The 19243-nt window shown below is 39.1% G+C and overlaps 3 protein-coding genes across 4 annotated transcripts in view; all 3 read left to right on the top strand.

The window, feature by feature from the left end:
* The first annotated feature begins 2783 nt into the window (after nucleotides 1–2783).
* LOC106308463 lies at nucleotides 2784–4060 on the top strand. Its single transcript, XM_013745628.1, has 2 exons — nucleotides 2784–3861; nucleotides 4008–4060. Exons 1-2 carry the CDS (start codon nucleotides 2784–2786, stop codon nucleotides 4058–4060), a joined length of 1131 nt encoding a protein of 376 aa, XP_013601082.1.
* A 6438-nt stretch (nucleotides 4061–10498) lies between these two features.
* LOC106311824 (probable serine/threonine protein kinase IRE3) lies at nucleotides 10499–17207 on the top strand. Of its 2 annotated transcripts, none has more exons than XM_013749122.1 (18): nucleotides 10499–11114; nucleotides 11244–11284; nucleotides 11409–11579; nucleotides 11669–13027; nucleotides 13124–13296; nucleotides 13466–13703; nucleotides 13827–13919; nucleotides 14002–14142; nucleotides 14215–14307; nucleotides 14517–14721; nucleotides 14978–15063; nucleotides 15313–15401; nucleotides 15664–15715; nucleotides 15802–15858; nucleotides 15956–16117; nucleotides 16199–16276; nucleotides 16705–16826; nucleotides 16898–17207. In XM_013749122.1, exons 1-17 carry the CDS (start codon nucleotides 10604–10606, stop codon nucleotides 16789–16791), a joined length of 3636 nt encoding a protein of 1211 aa, XP_013604576.1. In that variant the 5' UTR covers nucleotides 10499–10603; the 3' UTR covers nucleotides 16792–16826; nucleotides 16898–17207. The 2 variants fall into 2 exon arrangements, with proteins under 2 accessions (XP_013604576.1, XP_013604575.1); XM_013749121.1 differs by having other exon boundaries at nucleotides 11241–11284.
* A 1409-nt stretch (nucleotides 17208–18616) lies between these two features.
* Nucleotides 18617–19243, top strand: part of LOC106308462 — a 2261-nt gene continuing 1634 nt past the window's right edge. The window contains exon 1 of the mRNA XM_013745627.1: nucleotides 18617–19091. Within this exon, the coding sequence (XP_013601081.1) occupies nucleotides 18617–19091 (475 nt within the window). The remainder of the gene's footprint in view (nucleotides 19092–19243) is intronic.

The raw sequence follows: 19243 nt of genomic DNA, 5'->3' as shown, positions 1-19243 counted from the left end.
GTCTCCCGTTAGCATCTCTGTGCATATACATCCACCTTCGCAACTTGAAAATATTCCCGGAGCCCGACATTTTTTTTCTTTCACGTTTTTATTTTTTTTCTTGTTGGTGTATTTAAAATGATGTTCAAACGTCCATATTTATAGGAAATTTTTGAATCTGGTAATTGAAAGTTTACTAGGAATTTACGACGAAATTTATTTAGGTAGCCGAAACAAAAACGTGTTACAACTACAAAGTTGGTGGACTCAAAATTTTTTCGTTAAGTAAACGTAAAATATTTCCTCGTAAAGTAGACGCTATTGTTACGTCGAGTTTACGAGGAAACCATTTTTCCTCGTAAAAACCACTTTATGTTACGTTGTTTTTATGAGGAAATCATTTTGTTGTTATTTTACGATGAACTAACGTTGCTTTTAAATTTCTTCGTAAGATACTCGTAAAGTCGACATAAATTTACGAGGATTAAATTTCCTCTTTAATATTTGTCGCTGTAGTTGTGTTTTCTTGTAGTGTAATGAAGGATGTGTAATCTCACCATTTGTTAAGTGCTTTGCATGTCGTTTCATTGGTCCTGATGTGTGTTTTGATTGATATAGCCTTTTCAACCTCTCTATCAATGACAAATACCAAATTCATTTATATGGAATTCCCGATAGCGAGGTGGAAGAGTTCATGCAATTATCAATTCATACATCGGTCATCTAAAATTGTAAACAAACACCAGCTACTAGCTTCTGAATGTCGTAGTATGTAGGGGTGGGCGCGGATCGGATAATGCTATATTTTTTAGTATTTATGATTTGCTTGGTAGTTTGCGGAAATCTGATTTTCTAATTTGCTTTGCTTTGGAAAAAATACAGATATCCAGAAAATTTACAGATATTTGCGAATATTTACGGATATCTCATCAACTATATTTAATACAAGTAAATTTAGAAAAAAAAACTATACAAGCTATTTCCAAATGTATTATTTACATAATATAAAATAAAAATTTAGTGAAACTATATGTTCCATAAATTTTAAAATTAATTATTTTTTTATAAAACACAAAAAATTAGTAAATTTGTAGTTTTTATTAAGATTAAATATTCCTTTCTTAATTTACCTTTATAAGTAATTTTATAAATTAAATTAATAAAATTATATGATAAAATAATAATTATATAAAATTATATATTTCAAATTTAATATTTAATTGACAATATATATATATATATAGTTGTATAAAAGAGGAGCGGAGCGAATATTCATCTCTATTTTTTTAGTATTTTCGATTTGCTTTATTTTTAACGGATATTGAGTTTATTATTTGATTTGCTTCGAAAACTTATGGATATCCTGATTTTTTTGATCGAATCAAAACGAGTATCGAATCAAATCAAATTTAACGGATAAAATGTCCAGCCCTAGTAGTAAGAACCATATGCAACATTAACCTTAGTTAGAATATCTCTAAAAAAAATAAGCAATTGCATCCTTACATTCTTCAGCCAAATTATAATCCGTATTTACCGCCATCAATTGACTTGCAGATAATAAAGGTGAATAGCATTCTATATCCTTTGTACAGTGGCTGCTTAGATTGATCTAATATATCAAAAACTGCTAACTTCTAAATTGGGGTTTTTTCTCTTCTATCTCCTTCCTCTACAATTGACGGTAAAATCTTTTTCTATATGCATCATTTACAATCTGAACAGTAAATATGCCAAACTCTACATACGTGCTAGGTTCATCTAAACAATCAGTAGTATGAGGTTTGCTAGTACTAATATAATCCGATCACTCTCCACGAAGATACTAAATCTTGTAACACGGCATAAACCCTTTCATATATAAATGTGAGCTTCCCCATTCTTAATATTCCTATTAAGTAGATTGTGGACTTTTCAACTTGCATGTTTTTGTTGCTTCTGGTTTTTGTTGAGCTAACGCCATGAATACGCTAATAACTTATGCATATTCACCTGTAAGTAAATTTTTATTTGGATATATACAAAATTTATCCATCCACGAACGAATGTAATTAGGAAAAAAACATGCATATTTTTTCTTTGTTGTGAATGAATTACGTGGAGGTGGTATTTATAGATAAATATGGGCAAATTTCTGACTGAATTCCAATGAAAAATGAAATATGTTGGGAATCCATCAAATTTTTTGATTTTTTCAAACGGCTACATAACTGTTATAAAATCCGTCGGGAGTCTGTCGGGAATTCTTGACTAATTTCTGATGGATTTTATTTTTGTCGGTAATCCGTCAAAATTACAACAGTTAGCTAACATATAGTTTTTTCTTTGGGATTTCCTCGATAAATCCCGGACATACTATCTTCCTCGGGAATTTTTCGGGATTCCCGATAATTATCTGAAAATGTGCATTCTTCGAGGGTCTGGAGAAAGCTGCAATCAATAGAATTTTCTTAATCCTCCTTTCCCTTAAGAAAGAACGTAAAATTCTTTTACCTTTCTACCTGTATATTGGAACATGTTTGAAAAAGAATCTTTCATGTATGCCATTATTATGAATTTTCTGTAAGAGATATCATATATCTCTGTTAATATTCTCACAATATTTCCTTTACTCTGTTTTAGGAATGTCCGTTTAGAGTTAACCTAGTCTCTCTTGTATAAATATGTTCCCTTGTACCTTGTCAATAATATAACAAACACATTCCTTACATGGTATCAGAGCTATACCGATAACCCTAAAAAAAAATTTTCTCTAGCCGCCATCCTCGTTCCCACCTTTCTCTTCCTCTTCTTCCTCCATGGCTATGGCTACTCCAGCAGAACGGATCGATGACACTCAACCTCTTCTTAACGTTAACATGGTCAATGTTAACAAACTAACCTCCACAAACTACATGACTTGGAGCCTTCAAGTTCATGCTCTCCTCGATGGGTACGACCTCGCCGGTTACGTCGACGGATCCAAACCAGCGCCTCCTGAGACTATCACCGTCGACAACGAAACCACCATCAACCCTGAATTCACCAAATGGAGACGACAAGATCGGCTCGTTTACAGTGGTCTCATCGGTACTCTGTCTCACACCATCCAGACGCTTGTCACCAACACCAAAACCTCTCAAGAAGTCTGGAAATCTCTCACTGCAACGTACGCTACGCCAAGTCGAGGTCACATTCAGCAACTGCTTCTACAACTCAAGCACTACAACAAGGGAGATAAGACTATCGACGAGTACATGAGGGGCCTCACCAGTCGATTTGATCAGCTCACGTTGCTAGGGAAACCGTTAGATCATGAAGACAAAATTGAATACTTTATTGACGGTCTCCCAGAAGAGTACAAATCAGTAACTGAACAAGTTGAAGGCAGAGACATAAGCCCTTCTATCGTTGAGATCCACGAGAAGCTCATCAACAAGGAAGCAAAACTACTCGCGTCCTCCACACCTTCTGCGAACCCGATCCCGATGATTGCAAACATGGCCACATCCCGGCCTAAACAACACCAACAGAGAGGAAACAACTCGAACTGGAACAACAAACCGAGACCAAACCAGTTCAACTCGCAGAAGCAGGAGTACAAGACGTCAAAAGGATATCAAGGACGCTGTCAAATCTGCAGTGTCTTCGGTCATAGCGCTCGCCGGTGCCCTCAGATGCCTCAGCAATTCACTAATGTCAGTTCCTCACCATTCAGACCGTGGCAGCCCAGAGCCAATCTCGCTGTCTCAGCTCAGCACCCGTCAACTGTGTGGCTCATGGACTCTGGCGCAACACATCACTTAACAAGTGATCTTCAAAATATGTCTCTCCATCAACCATATCATGGTGATGACTCGGTCTTGATTGGTGATGGTTCTGGACTACCCATCACACACACTGGTTCCCTCTCACTTCCCTCAAACTCTCGAAACTTAACATTGAGCAATGTTTTGTGTGTGCCAAATATTCAGAAAAATCTTATTTCGGTTTATCGTTTATGTAATTCTAACAAGGTATCTGTTGAATTTTTCCCTGCTCACTTTCAGGTGAAGGATCTCAGCTCGGGGATCCCGTTAATCCAAGGCAAGACCAAGGATGAGCTCTATGAGTGGCCAGCCAGAACCTCTACCCTTCAAGCTTTCTTCACAACCTCTACACCAAAAACTATCTTGTCTGATTGGCACTATCGCCTAGGACATCCATCTGCTTCTATTCTTAAAGTTGTTGTTTCAAATTTTTCTTTACCTTTCTCTCAATCTGTAACCCAAGCCACTTTGTGCTCAGATTGTGCCATCAATAAAACTCACAAACTTCCATTTCATCAAAACACTATACACTCAACTCACCCCCTACAATACATCTACACAGACCTATGGTCCTCTCCAATTACTTCTGTCGACAATTATAAGTACTATCTTGTACTTGTGGACCACTTCAGTCGATACACCTGGCTCTACCCTAAAACTAAAGTCTCAAGTGAAAGATACGTTCAAGGCGTTCAAGGCCCTCGTTGAGAACCAATTCTCCACAAAAATCGGCAGCTTATACTCTGATAATGGAGGAGAGTTTATGGCTCTTCGTCATATACTCGCCGAAGCCGGCATCTCACACCTTACATCCCCACCCCATACCCCTGAACACAACGGCATCTCGGAACGGAAGTACCGTCATGTCGTTGAAACCGGCCTCACCTTGCTCACTCACGCCTCCATTCCCAAATCATACTAGACCTATGCATTCTCAGCTGCAATCTATCTTATAAATTGCCTACCAACTGCTGTCCTTGACATGGTCTCTCCCTTCTACAAGCTTTTTGGATCACAACCGAATTACTTGAAGCTGAAGGTATACGGCTGTCTCTGTTTCCCATGGTTAAGACCATATACATCTCACAAACTTGAGGACACGTCTACACCGTGTGCGTTCATTGGATACTCCACTTCACAAAGCGCCTACCTTTGTCTCCAAATTGCAACTGGTCGCATATAAGTCTCGCGCCATGTTAAGTTTGATGAAACCGTCTTCCCCTTCCAGGCCAAAACCACCACTAAAACAACTTCTTCATCGACCACACCAACCCTGACTTACCCATCCTCACCGGCCACAACAATTCCTATCTCACCACAACCACCACCTACAAACCAAACCCCTCCTCAGCCAACACTCGTAGAGCAAACGGGCACCTCGAGCTCAGAACTTCACTCGTCAGCGCAGGTAAATTCCACAACACCTTTGTTCAGTGCTACTAACGATACGAGTGTGAATGCAGAGACATCAACAAACTCACTTTCTCCTGAGAGTCACAATAATCCTGAGGCCACATCGTCAACATCAGCGACACCTACGTCAAACAACACTCCACCAGTTCCGGCTCCATCGTCGACCTCAACGATACCGTCTCAAGACTCTGCAACTTCAACACCACTGCCACCCCCAGTTGAAAATCAACACTCGATGGTCACTCGTCGTAAGAACCAGATCTCAAAACCGAACCCCAAATACAACTATGCAGCAGCTCTATCTTCAACATATCCTACAGAACCTCACACGATCACTCAAGCGCTCAAAGACAACCGATGGAGAGCGTCAATGTCAACTGCAATGGACGCTTTCGCAAGGAATGACACGTTTGAGCTTGTTCCAAGAAAACCAGAGTACAATGTTGTGGGATGCAGGTGGTTACACAAAAACAAGTTCAATGCCGATGGAACACACCGCTGCTGCAAATCGAGACTGGTCGCGAAAGGCTACAATCAGAAGTATGGGCGCGACTACGTTGAAACCTTCAGCCTAGTAATCAAGTCGACTACTCTGCGACTGGTTCTTGACATAGCCGTGAGCAATGCGTGGCCAATAAAACAACTCGACGTCAACAACGCGTTTCTTCAGGGCACTCTAACAGAAGAAGTGTATATGGATCAGCCACCGGGCTTCAAGAATACAGACACTCCAAACCATGTGTGTCGCCTCCGCAAAGCTATTTATGGGCTCAAGCAAGCCCCCAGAGCTTGGTTTGTGGAGTTACGGACTTTTCTTCTCAGTCTTGGCTTTCAAAACTCGCTCGCTGACACGTCTCTCTTCATCCTGCACGAAGGAAATCTCTACATCTACCTCCTTATTTATGTAGATGATATTCTAGTGACCGGGAACACTGTGAACGGGATCCAGCGAATTCTCACTCTCCTTGCTGAACGCTTCTCTATCAAGGACCCGGAGGACTTAAATTATTTCTTGGGTATACAAGCTCATCGAACTCCCAAGGGCCTTCATCTTTGTCAAAGAAAGTACATCCTTGACCTTTTGCACCGGCATGATATGACAAATGCGAAGCCGGTGACTTCTCCGATGGCTTCCTCTCCAAAACTTCATCTTCGATCCGGTGTCTTGCTCTCAGACCCTACAAAGTATCGGCGACTGGTTGGTAGCCTGCAATATCTTCAGTTCACTCGCCTTGACATTGCATTTGCTGTAAATAAACTCTCACAGTTTATGCACATGCCAACAGAAGATCATAGGCAGGCTGCAAAACGGATACTTCGCCACTTAGCTGGTACACCAACTCATGGGATCTTCTTCTCAGCTACAAATAAACTCGTCCTTAAGGCCTACTCGGATGCTGACTGGGCTGGTGACTCTGATGATTATATCTCCACCAACTCATACATCATCTATCTTGGCCAACATCCGATCTCCTGGTCATCAAAGAAACAAAATGGTGTTGCAAGGTCCTCAACTGAAGCAGAATATAGAGCTGTCGCCAATGCAACAGCGGAAATAAACTGGATATGCAACATCCTTACTGAACTTGGTGTCTCATTACCCATCTCTCCGGTCATTCTATGTGACAATGTTGGAGCCACGTTTCTGTGTGCAAACCCCGTCTTTCACTCACGCATGAAACACATCGCAATCGACTACCATTTTGTTCGGAACCAAGTTCAACAAGGAGCTCTGGTCGTTGCTCATGTTCATACTCGGGATCAACTGGCGGACGCATTAACTAAGCCACTCTGCAGGGCACGATTCTTGGAATTAAGGAACAAGATTGGAGTGCTTCCACCAGCTCCATCTTGAGGGGGCGTGTAAGAGATATCATATATCTCTGTTAATATTCTCACAATATTTCATTTACTCTGTTTTAGGAATGTCTGTTTAGAGTTAAACTAGTCTCTCTTGTATAAATATGTTCCCTTGTACCTTGTCAATAATATAACAAATACATTCCTTACACTTTCGTCACTATTAATTTCTTGTTTGTGTGTATCTTAGTTACGCTTGTTTTTATAGAGAGAAATATAATTGTGTTGTATGTTCATGTTCTTCATTGTTTGTTGCAAAAGCAGATAGAAATTTACACCATCTTTTTTTGGGTATGAATGTCACATATTTCTTCTCTAAGACAAACAAGAAGGCCTCTAGTTCAAAGTGAGATTTACCTTTTTGAATCTCGTTACTTCCTTTAGAATTTTGACCACTTATGTTTAAGATTTTAGAGCTGAAAATTCTTCCAACAAAAATACCTTATCAACCTTCATTTTTGATGCAATGGTGGCCCTATCTTCGTCTACACCGGAAATTTAGGAGACATCAATTGGTTTGCTTCAGTTACCAATTTTTTGTTTTATATTGTTCCCAAGTTTTATCTAATATTTTCTCAGTTTCATTTTAATTGTCATTTTATATTTATACACACAGATTAAAAAACATTTATTTTTTTATATTTTCTAAATGAAAACAACATTGTCTATACACCTAATCTCAGCATTTTTTCCTCTCAGTGGGTCTTACAAAATTAACTAAACTTTCACAACTTGAAAATTCTGTATGCCATCTATCTCCAATCCATTAGATTAGTCAACTCAAAGCCCAACCGTCGTAAACCAACCCATGCCTTAAACCTACAGAAAACATAAGCCCCTAATTAATAAAAACGACTAAAGTTATTAAGCGTTCGATGTAATAACCTCAAAAGCCTATTTATTCATTCTCACAAAATAAAATCTCCATCCTAATAATAGCCAGCAATGGCGTACACACAAAGCCGTGCTCACCACTATAGAAAAAGGCACGAGGCTCAGGCCCTTCATTTTCCACCAATATTCGGGCCCCATGCATACAAAATATAGTAGGGGGCTATTTGTTTCATCGTCCCCATGAATCATCTGGATGGAGATAAAAATTTTGTTTGTTTATGCATTAAAAGTACAAGTCATCTAGATGGATCATCTGGATCTGGATGAGTTTTCAAAATTTAAGTTTAATTTTGAAAATCAGGTGGCTGATCCAAATGGAACCATCTAGATGGAGATGGTTCTGTCAAAAATGTATAACGTCTATTATACTTCTGATATAATTCACAAATTACACCTAAATCTAATATCATTTTGTCACTCAAGAAAAATGACAAAACAACAAAAATGTGTTTTCCACCAAAATCGAAAAATGCACTTTCCCGTCAAGACCACAAAACACACTTTCCGGCCAAAACCAAAACCGCAAAACGCATTTCCGGCCAAAAACGCGTTTGTCCGTCAAACCCACGAAAACGCATTTTACCATCAAAACGTAAAAAAACAATTTTCTGCCATAAACGCAAAAACACATTTTCCGCCAAAAACATAAAAACATTTTTTCCCTACAAAACCCTAAAAACACATTTTTTTCTACCAAACCCGCAAAAGAACGCATTTTCCAGCAAAAACGAAAAATATCTCATTTTCCAGCCAAAACCGAAAAATCTCATTTTTCCACCGAAAACAGAAATCTTGTTTTTCCCCGTAACCGGAAATCGCGTTTTCCCTACCAAAACAAGAAAATCGCAATTTCCATCAAAAACGAAAAAAACTTGTTATCCACAAAAAAACGCAAAACTAGATATTCTTATTTGAATATTATAATTAGTTTATTATTAATACTCTTTTTATTTTGGAACTTTAAAGTTTTTTAAGTAAATGTTTATTAAACTTTTTGTTTATTAGAAGTTATTATTGTAATAAAAATTAAATAGAAATCTAAATACAATTTTATAAATTAATATGAAAGAATAATTTATGAATGTCAAAATGCTAATTTTAAAATAATTTCAGTGTAAATATATTTAGACTAAAAAATAAAAGTTAATTGTTAAAATTAACATCAGAAATATGAATAAATCAAAACAAAGATATTTTAGTAATTTTTTTTTTACTAAACTCATTTGGATGGAAATAGAGATAAAAAAAACATAAGATCCATTTAAATGATTCATCTTAGATGAACCATTTGAATGAACAAACAAACAGTCCCATAAAATTTGGTTGGATCATCTGGATGGATCATATAAATGGATCTGCTGGATGAGATAACAAATGGTGAAACAAACAGCTAGTGTTTATGAAGTATAAAGAGTGTATATATATATATATATATATATGTTATTAGGTGCTTGATTGTTTATGTGCTTTGTTCTTTACATTTTAGTTTGGTCTTAGTTTAGTACATTCTGTTTTCACAAAAATGCCTACTGTATTTACAACTTTAATTGTTTAAGAAAAATTGTGAAGAAACCATGTTTAAAAAAAAAAAGCCTTAAGACCCTCAAAAGTGTGGACACGGCACTGCGTACACAACGTTGTTTTAACAATAACATGAAGAGTGGCTGGCAGTACACCTACTCAGGTAGGACAGATTTCAAAGAAATGGGCGGATGGGAGAGGGGGGAAGAATGACTTGGGGGTGACAGAAGAGGAGGAAAGACAATCAACCATTACGGTAACTGTTACTGTACTAAGACCATCTCTAATCCACCTCTATTTCTATCACTATATTTTTTCTTAAAATAAAGAAATTATATTATAGAAGTAAAAATGTTCCAATGTATTTCTATATAATAAAATTCCTCTATTTATAGGAAAAAATATAGAGATATGTTATTTTCACCTATAAATATAGAGGCAAAAAATAACTTTCTTCTATATTTTTCTCTAAAATAGAGGAACTCTATTATAGAGGCATACATTAGAGCATTTTTACTTATATAATAAAGATCTATTTTTTTCTTTTTCTGAACACCAAATGCTTATATTAAAATTAAAATTAAAATTAAAGATCTCTATTTTAGAGAAAATTATAGAGGTGTATATTGGAAATGTTCTAAAGGAAACGATTAATATTAAGAAAATAATATCTCTAACAACTCATCGGTAAATCAACAAGGCACACATTATATTCACACCAAACATTCTATAAAATCCAGAAGGCGTTAACCAAGAAAACATGCATAACAAAAAAAATGATTTTATTTTATTGAAACAAAACATGCATATCGAGTCATATTATTACCTACTACAAATGTTCAACACAAATTAAAAACAAACCACCTCCGGTTTTAATAATTGAAAACGTGTATCATTAAAATAGACAAGTGGTTAAATAATCTGTCAAAAAATTATTAAATAAGAAATACTTCATTTCTGATACTTTCTAATTATTATTTTTCTGGGGTGAAATACTTTTTAAAGTCCTTAATCCTCAGTCGAAAGTCATTAACGTTTAATGGTATAGTCAAGGTTTCGTCATTAACAGGTCTGACTAACTTTTCCTTTATCACAGTTGCGTCTTCTTTGAAACAGAAGAGTTTGGAGAAAGTAGGGCAAAATCAGATATGGTGTTTAAGAAAACGAAGCTCTTCTTCTCCTCGAAGAAATCAGGATCTTCCGATAGCTCCAACAGTCCCCGATCCGTGGGCTCGAGCTCTCCGATCGGATCCGATAACCACAAATCCAAAAGCCCTAACTCAAGCACTTCTCCCTTCGCCGGAGTTTTAGATGGTTTTAAGAAGAAGGAGAAGGATGGTTCATCATCAAAGGGCAAAGAAACCTCCTCCTCCGATCAAATTCCCGGAAAATCGAAATTGTCATCTGAGGCGAGTAAACAGACTGCCGAAACACCTATCATGGCCTCGTCTCTAGGTTTGAATCGAATCAAGACGAGGTCTGGCCCGTTGCCGCAGGAGAGCTTCTTCAATTTCGGGGATGAGAAAGCAGTTCCGATCGTACCGCCCAAGTTGGGTACTCGTTGGGACTCTGGTTCGACTAGTAGCAGCAATACAAAGAAGAAGGAAGCGAATGTTGATCGAAGAAGCAATGTTCCCGCAATGCCGGCATTGAGCACTGGTATGCTCAGTATATTGATTTGATCCTCTCTTGATCATCTTTGTTGAATGCTTTGATGTTGTGACGTGTGCCAAATGTTGTTTAAGCTATTGTTTCTCACACTTGATTTTGTATGTTACTACTAAGCAGGTCAGCTCAAGGTATCACCTAGCGACGCTGGCACACCAGAGGTATGGTAGTTCCTTTCTCCTTGGTTCTTGCTTTACCCTTATAAAATTAAAATTTTGGAAAAGAAAAAATTGTTTGTGTTATGTATATACTAGTTCTAAGTGACGTTGGCGTCTATCTTTGTAGAATTCATATGAAGTAGAGCCTGAAACCCCTAGTAACCAAGCCTTACTTCGTATGACCAGTGCTCCAAGAAGGAGGTTTTCTGGTGACATCAAGAGCTTTTCTCATGAGCTGAACTCCAAAGGTGTAAGGCCTTATCCTTTATGGAAGCCTCGTAGGTCAAATAGCCTGGAGGTACTCTTGAGTCTCTTTATTAATTTCACTTGGAATTTGTTTTTAATGCATGCTCTAATCTTGACTGCTCCTGTCTCTGGCTTATACAGGAAATCTTGAATCTAATCCGGACCAAATTTGATAAAGCAAAGGAAGAAGTAAATTTGGACCTTGGAGTATTTGCTGGGGACCTGATTGAAATTTCTGAGGAATATGCGGAAAGTCATCCCGAGTGGGAGGTGACAATCTACGACTTGTTGATTTTGGCACAGAACTGTACCAAGTCTACCTCAGGAGAGTTCTGGCTTCAGTGTGAGGGCATAGTTCAAGAGTTAGATGATAGACGTCAGGAGCTTCCCCCGGGCGTGCTCAAGAAGCTTCACACTCGGATGCTGTTTATCCTTACCAGATGTACTAGATTACTTCAGTTTCATAAGGAAAGTTGGGGACAGGAGGAAGAGGCCTTGCGTCAGTCAAGAGTCTTGCATTCTGCGGATAAAAGTGCCCCCACTGGAGAAGTTAGGGATACGAGGGGCTTAAATACTGCCACTGCCACGGCCTTAAAGATACCATCCACCAAGAAAGCTTATAGTCAGGAGCAGCGTGGTTTGAATTGGAAAGAGGACTTTGTTAATCGTCCATCTCCTATCTCTTCACCGTACAATGAAACTTCAAACGATTCTGAATCACTTGTAAACATGGACAGAATGTCTTCTTGGAAAAAGCTTCCATCTCCAGCGCCAAAGGGTGTAAAAGAATCTACAGTATCAAAAGAGCAGACTGATAGCAAAACTGAACCTCCAAAGGTAGCTACGAGTGATGATATGGCTGTTTCTAAGCCGCCAGACTGTTCTCCCAAAAAGTTGTCTCATGAACATATGACCAAGCATCGGCACAATATTTCTTGGGGTTATTGGGGGGATCAGTCATATATTCCTGAGGAAAGTTCAATTATTTGTCGTATATGCGAGGAGGATGTTCCGACCACCCACGTGGAAGATCACTCTATAGTCTGTGCATTGGCTGATAAATATGACCAAAAGGGTCTGAGTGTTGATGAGCGGCTGGTGGCAGTTGCTGTAACTCTTGACAAGATAACAGAGACCTTTATACAGAAGGATAGCCTAGCAACGGTAGAAAGCCCGGATGGTATGAAAATATCTAAGGCGAGCTTGACTGGAGAATCTGATGTTCTCTCCCCAAAGCTAAGCGACTGGTCGCGAAGAGGGTCCGAGGACATGCTTGACTGTTTTCCGGAGGCTGATAATTCAGCTTTCATGGATGATATGAGATGTTTCACTTCATTGTCATGCAGAACTCGTTTTGGTCCCAAGTCTGATCAAGGCATGACTGCTTCATCTGGCGGTAGCATGACCCCTAGATCCCCGATTCCAACCCCTAGATCCGATCCAGTTGAATTGTTTTTAGGAGGCAAGGGTACATTCCATGACCTGGATGATATTCCACAGGTATGTGATGGTTCTGCTCTTGGTTCATATCTTTCTTATCTTTTGTTATTAAATATGCACGCCGACGAATAACACGGTTGACAACTGATGATGCAGATGACTGAACTTGCTGACATTGCAAGACGCGCATCAAATGCCATTCCAGATGGTGATCGATCCATTCGGCTCTTACTTTCCTGTCTTGATGACTTGAGGGTTGTCATAGACCGCAGAAATTTTGATGCGCTTACAGTAGAAACTTTTGGGACACGCATTGAAAAGTTGATACAGTGAGTTCCTATTACTATTTTTGTCTTCAAATATATTTTGGATCAAACCCCTTGCTGTCTTTATTAGCAATCCAAGTATTCTTGGAGATGAATTTCTGATCTCCAGAAGAACTATAAACTTTTGTCAGTTGAGGAAAATATTGAAAGAGTGTTTTTCTGTATAATGTAGGGAAAAGTATCTTCAGCTTCTAGATGATGAAAAGTTTGACCTATCAAGCACCGTAATTGATGAAGATGCTCCTTTGGAAGATGACGATGTTATTCGCAGCTTGAGGACCAGCCCAGTACATCTGCATGACCGCATATCCATAGATGATTTTGATGAGATAAAAGAAATTAGTAGGGGAGCATTTGGGCGAGTTCTTTTGGCTAAAAAGAGAACGACAGGAGACCTATTTGCAATTAAGGTATTCTAAATTTCAGTTCGTTTTGCTTCTTTTGCTCTTGTGAAAGATCTGTCTGTAGAGTTAAGCTGACTTGGTTGGCAAAATCAGTCTAACTGTTTTTCTACATCTTGTCATACTCTATAGGTTCTGAAGAAGGCCGATATGATCCGCAAGAATGCTGTTGAAAGTATACTTGCTGAACGAGATATTTTGATCAACGTCCGCAATCCCTTTGTGGTGAGTTGTGCTAACTCTTATAGCATACTCTTTTCTCTCAAGAGATTCCCTTATTTCTACCATACCCTTCTTATTTTATCAGGTTCGATTCTTCTATTCTTTTACTTCTAGCGAAAACCTGTATCTTGTGATGGAATACCTGGGTGGAGGTGATTTTTATTCACTGTTGAAGAATATTGGTTGCATGGATGAAAGTAATGCCCGTGTATACATTGCGGAAGTTGTAAGTGATCATGCCATAATATCAAGGAATGATATCAAGATGATGTGACTCATTGTCGATTATTCGTGACAGATCCTTGCATTGGAATATTTACACTCTGAGGGTGTTGTGCATCGTGATTTGAAACCTGACAATTTGTTGATTGCACATGATGGTCATGTTAAGGTAATAATTTTCTGGGAACTTATTTTTAATTGTATCAGGCTTTCAGAATGTTTAGTTAATGTCATGCAATGTAATGCTCTGCAGATTTTAGTCTTTTTTTCTGAAGCTCATAAGAGTCTCTGCATTTATGAGACTGTAAATAGAATATATGGATATCAGAACTATGCTTCCCTGCAGAGCTAATGGTACATATTGTTTCATCTGAGCAGTTAACAGATTTTGGGCTCTCCAAAGTTGGTCTCATCAGCAGCACCGATGATCTCTCTGGTCCAGATTTTGGTGCATCGTCTTTGTTTCTTGAGGAGAAACCAAAATGGACAACATCGGAGCATGAGTTTGGAAGTCGAGATAAGCGGTCTGCAGTGGGCACTCCTGACTACTTGGCGCCGGAAATTCTTCTGGGGACAGGACATGGTGCACACATGCTTCCTTCTAATCTTTTTTATCCGCTTGTCTCTATATTCCAAATCGTACTTTTGAGTAGAAATTGGTGGTGAGTTGAGATTAAATGATTAGTCCTGGGTTGAGATTGTTAATCTGAATAACAGTTCTTCTTGTCTGGTGGAAAGCTTATAGCGTATCCGTTAAGTCTGACAATATTTTGAGATATTCAATTCTGTTTATCCCATACCAAGACTGTAAAGATTGATATACTTCCATAAATGTCTAGGTGCAACTGCGGATTGGTGGTCTGTTGGCATCATTTTGTTTGAATTCATGGTGGGGATTCCGCCCTTCAATGCTGATCATCCTGAGGTCAGTGACTAGAAATTGACTACATATTGCATCGTTCTTGTAAATAGTAATGATAGAGGTTTCTAAAGGCTCTAGAAACTGATGTTCTACCTTTGGGTGGTCATGAAATACGGTGTTTTTTTTTGTATTGGCCTCTTATCTTTGTAACATTTTCGTTTCACATCATATGTTGCGACAGAGTATTTTATATCTCTAGTTCACTCTCCAGTTCCCTGATATTTGATCTGCATCTTCTTTGTTGGGTTCTAGCAAATATTTGACAATATCCTCAACCGAAATATACCATGGCCTAGTGTTCCAGAGGAGATGAGCCATGAAGCCCGTGATTTGATAGATCGGTTAGTGATTTTCTTTCCGTCCAACCATATGCGTAATTGAAATTTATTAACTTCTGGACAGTTCTGTTGTGAACATCAATAAGCAACCTGTTTTTCTTATGTTTTTCTTGAGTTGTGAACTATATATATGTATGCTCCCATAAGGGTCCAAGTAGATGCCTATTTTGATCATATGCTTGGTTCAAGATCAGCTTATAACTGAACTGAAAAGGAGTCAAGTGCATTGTTTTCCGTAAAATTGTCTCGCATGTGCTTTATCCAGGTTACTAACGGAAGATCCTCACCAGAGACTTGGAGCTAGAGGGGCGGCTGAGGTGACATTGATTTTATTTTTCTTGAAATACTGATTCCAGTTTTATGGTGAAGTGTTGTGTTGTGATGAAAAAATATCATGACACAGGTCAAGCAGCACATCTTCTTTAAAGACATAAACTGGGACACTCTAGCAGAGCAGAAGGTGAGTTCATTTATCTTTTTTTACTTCTAAATTCGTAAGCTTTGCAAACTCATTTCTTTTCTTCTTTTTTGCATTTTATTGCATGGTTTTTTTATAGGCTGCCTTTGTGCCGGATTCAGAAGATGTTCTTGACACAAGTTACTTCCAGTGTCGCTACCAGCCTAGCTTTTCGGATAAGCATTGTTTTCCAAACAATGAGAATGGAGATTCTAGTGAAAGTGGCAGCAGTGGTTGCCTGAGCAATGATCACAACGAGGAGGTATTATCTGCTGTCTTTCCTCAGAAATATTGGCGTTACATTTTTAAATTGTCCCTAAAGTTGAGCAATGATGTTATGCAGATTGATGAACCTGGCGGACCTGCGGAGTTGGAAACTAATGTGTCTAAAAATAACCCATTCGATAATTTCTCGTTCAAGGTACTGTATAGGTTCCTCCGAAGATCCCTTGTCATCCAAGTAGACGATTAATCCGAGTTTTTTACAGCAGTAGAAGTTCCCTTGCAAGTTTCATTTTCAGAATTGATATCTTTACATAGGTTGCTAGCATTACCTACAACTCTCAGAATCCTTCTACTTTAGGTTGGTAGTTTATGAACTCATGTGCTCTGCCTCCACCCAATTCAAGTGGCAAATGATTTTGAGTTAGTTGAAATTTAGCCATTTGAAGTGGTGTCTTTATGAGATTTAATCACTTGAATTGATGTGTTTGTAAGACGAGGTGACTAAGCTTGTGAGAGGATCACTAGTTACATTCGTCTGAGTAATTAATTGGATTCCGTCTTTGATTCTTATCAAGAGCCAATTAATATAGCATTCTAACTTTTGCTCTTTTTACTGTATTGAAGAACCTATCACAGCTGGCATATATCAACTATGATGTGATATCCAAAGGTCAGAAAGAAGGAACACCAGCAAATTTGCATCGAAGATAACAAACAAATCAAAGCTACTTGATATTTCTGTACATGTAAGTAAATTTCTTTGGTTACTAATATTTTTTGTTACTCTTTGTGATGCATCGATGTTACATATTTGCAGAGACACGAAGAAAAACAGAGAAAAACAAAAGGGAAAATGGAAATTGAAACATTATTTGGCGGCATAACGCATAGTGTTTTGCGGTATGTAGCTGGTTGATATTTGTTTGGATTTGTGGTTATACGAACATGGTTTCAGGCTTTGGCATTCCACCTTCAGAGAGAGGTTGTGAAATGATGCGTCTAAGTAAATTAAGTGAAAGATGATCTCAATGTTCCTTACTGTTTCGCAATTTGTCTCTTCCAAATCTGTTCATAGAATGTTTTAGGCTGCGCATGAAATAGAATCATCACTCTCTCGTTGTCTTCTTCTTCTTTAGCTCTCTCTCTAAAAGCATCAAACGTGAGACCATCTCGCTCTTTATGGTCCCTCACTATCATGGATGTGTGTATGTATGGATACTTTTGGGACGTCTCTAAAAAGAGTCATACAATTATAGCAGCCTTAGTACTGTTGCAGTTGTACCCATTCCCACCTATTTAATAGCCATATGCATTAATTGCTTTACTCAAAAAGCTGTAAATGTTTGGTAGCGAAAAATGCAAAGTGGGGTCTGTGATCCAAAAAACAACAAAAATGGGTTGGGTTCACTTTCATCAACAAAAAATATTAATGAGTAATGTCTGCAATTCAATAACTGCAAATTTAGTATTCATTCATTAATTTTATAAATCATTTGCTAAGTGTTTACTTTTGGTATAATTTAGCTCTCACTAAGTCATAACTAAATTAGATTTGGGTCAGTAATAACAAACGATAACAAGAAGCAAGATGCTATATTGATATAACTTGTTGACATACACAGATTATTGATATGATATTAGCTATAATGTAGGTTTGATTACATCCCTCCACAAGGCCCATCGAATAACAGGCCCTACCCCGGCAAACTTGACCAGTTTAGTCGGCTTAAGCGGCTAAAGATGTCGGCTCGACCCCAGAGTATTTTTAGCCGATCAGTTAAGCCGACTAACTATGCTCGGCTTATAGAGAACAATACCAAGGCCTGCATTCTCGGTCTTTAACGACAGGACCCAAAGGACGACACGATTAGGGCATCACGGACGAGGACACTATAAGAGGGGAAGAGGAGACAACGAAAGGGGGACTTTTGGACAACACATACAGAAGCGGCTAGATCTAGGGTTTCTTAATCATCTCTTTGATCCTGTTGCTTAAACCTTTGACTCGTCTCCTTATTTCCCGTCAATCTTGTAACCTCTTGTTTGATTCTAATAAAAGTGTCTTTAGTCACCCCATTCCTAAATTCATCATTCTAATCAACTGAATCCTGCACAAACAATTGGCGCCCACCGTGGGGCCGACTAAAGTAACGTTCTAAATCTACATGGTTCAAAACGACGCCACCCTCGGCGCTCTGGGCGGCGAACCAACCCCAACGCCCGAAACCGCGCCGCCCATCACCACAGATTTCATGAGCTCTATCATGGCTCGACTTACTCATCAAGACGAAGTCCAAAAGACAACCAACGACCAGTTAGCTGCTCTGGTCGCAGCCCTCACAGCTCCCGACGGCCAAACAAGCCGTCCCCAGCAGATACACCGTCGCCTCTTTAACACCAACCCGACGGCGACCGGAGGCGAACATCTCTCAGACGACTCCGAGCCTAACGAAACCCTTCTCGCCGACCACCCCCGGTAGGTTCTGATCTCGCAACCATACGCGAGCTCGCCGAGCTCAAACTCAGTTTCCAACAAATGAGCGAGAAGATCCATCAAGTAACCAGCGCGGCCCCGCAAATCGAGAGCGTCCTCGCCACAACCTCACGCACTCCGTTTACTAGTGCTCTGACCAGCGTCCAACTCGGAAAAATAGAAAAACTGCGCCTACCCGAGTACAAACCCGGCGGAGACCCAGTGGAACACATGACAACTTTCAACATTGCGATGGCACGGGCTCGACTCCCAGAAGAAGAAAGGGACGCAGGCTACTGCCAACTGTTCGTCGAAACTCTCCACGAGCAAGCCCTAACCTGGTTTTCCCAGTTAGAAGAAAACTCCATCGGAAGTTTCCGCGACTTGTCAGCAGCTTTTCTCAAGACTTACATTATGTTCACCACGCGCAGCGCTACTGCCTCTAGCTTGTGGAACCTCAACCAAACCAAAGATCAGAGCCTTCGCGACTACATGGAGAAGTTAAAAGTCGTAGCCTCAAGGATTGAAATTCCAGACGGTATCGCCATTGACGCCTTGCGGAACACGTTGTGGGTTCGTTTTAAATTCCGGGAGGATTTATACCAAAACCCAACTACGTCGCTCCAGGACGCTATCGCGCGATCTGACAACTTCATCCGAATGGAAGAAGATACTAACGCCATTCTCAGC

The sequence above is a fragment of the Brassica oleracea genome, chromosome C8, assembly GCF_000695525.1.
Source record: "Brassica oleracea var. oleracea cultivar TO1000 chromosome C8, BOL, whole genome shotgun sequence".
Lineage (NCBI taxonomy): Eukaryota > Viridiplantae > Streptophyta > Magnoliopsida > Brassicales > Brassicaceae > Brassica > Brassica oleracea.
The sequence above is the reverse complement of the archived record's forward strand: the minus strand, read 5'-3'. Positions and strand labels throughout refer to the sequence as shown.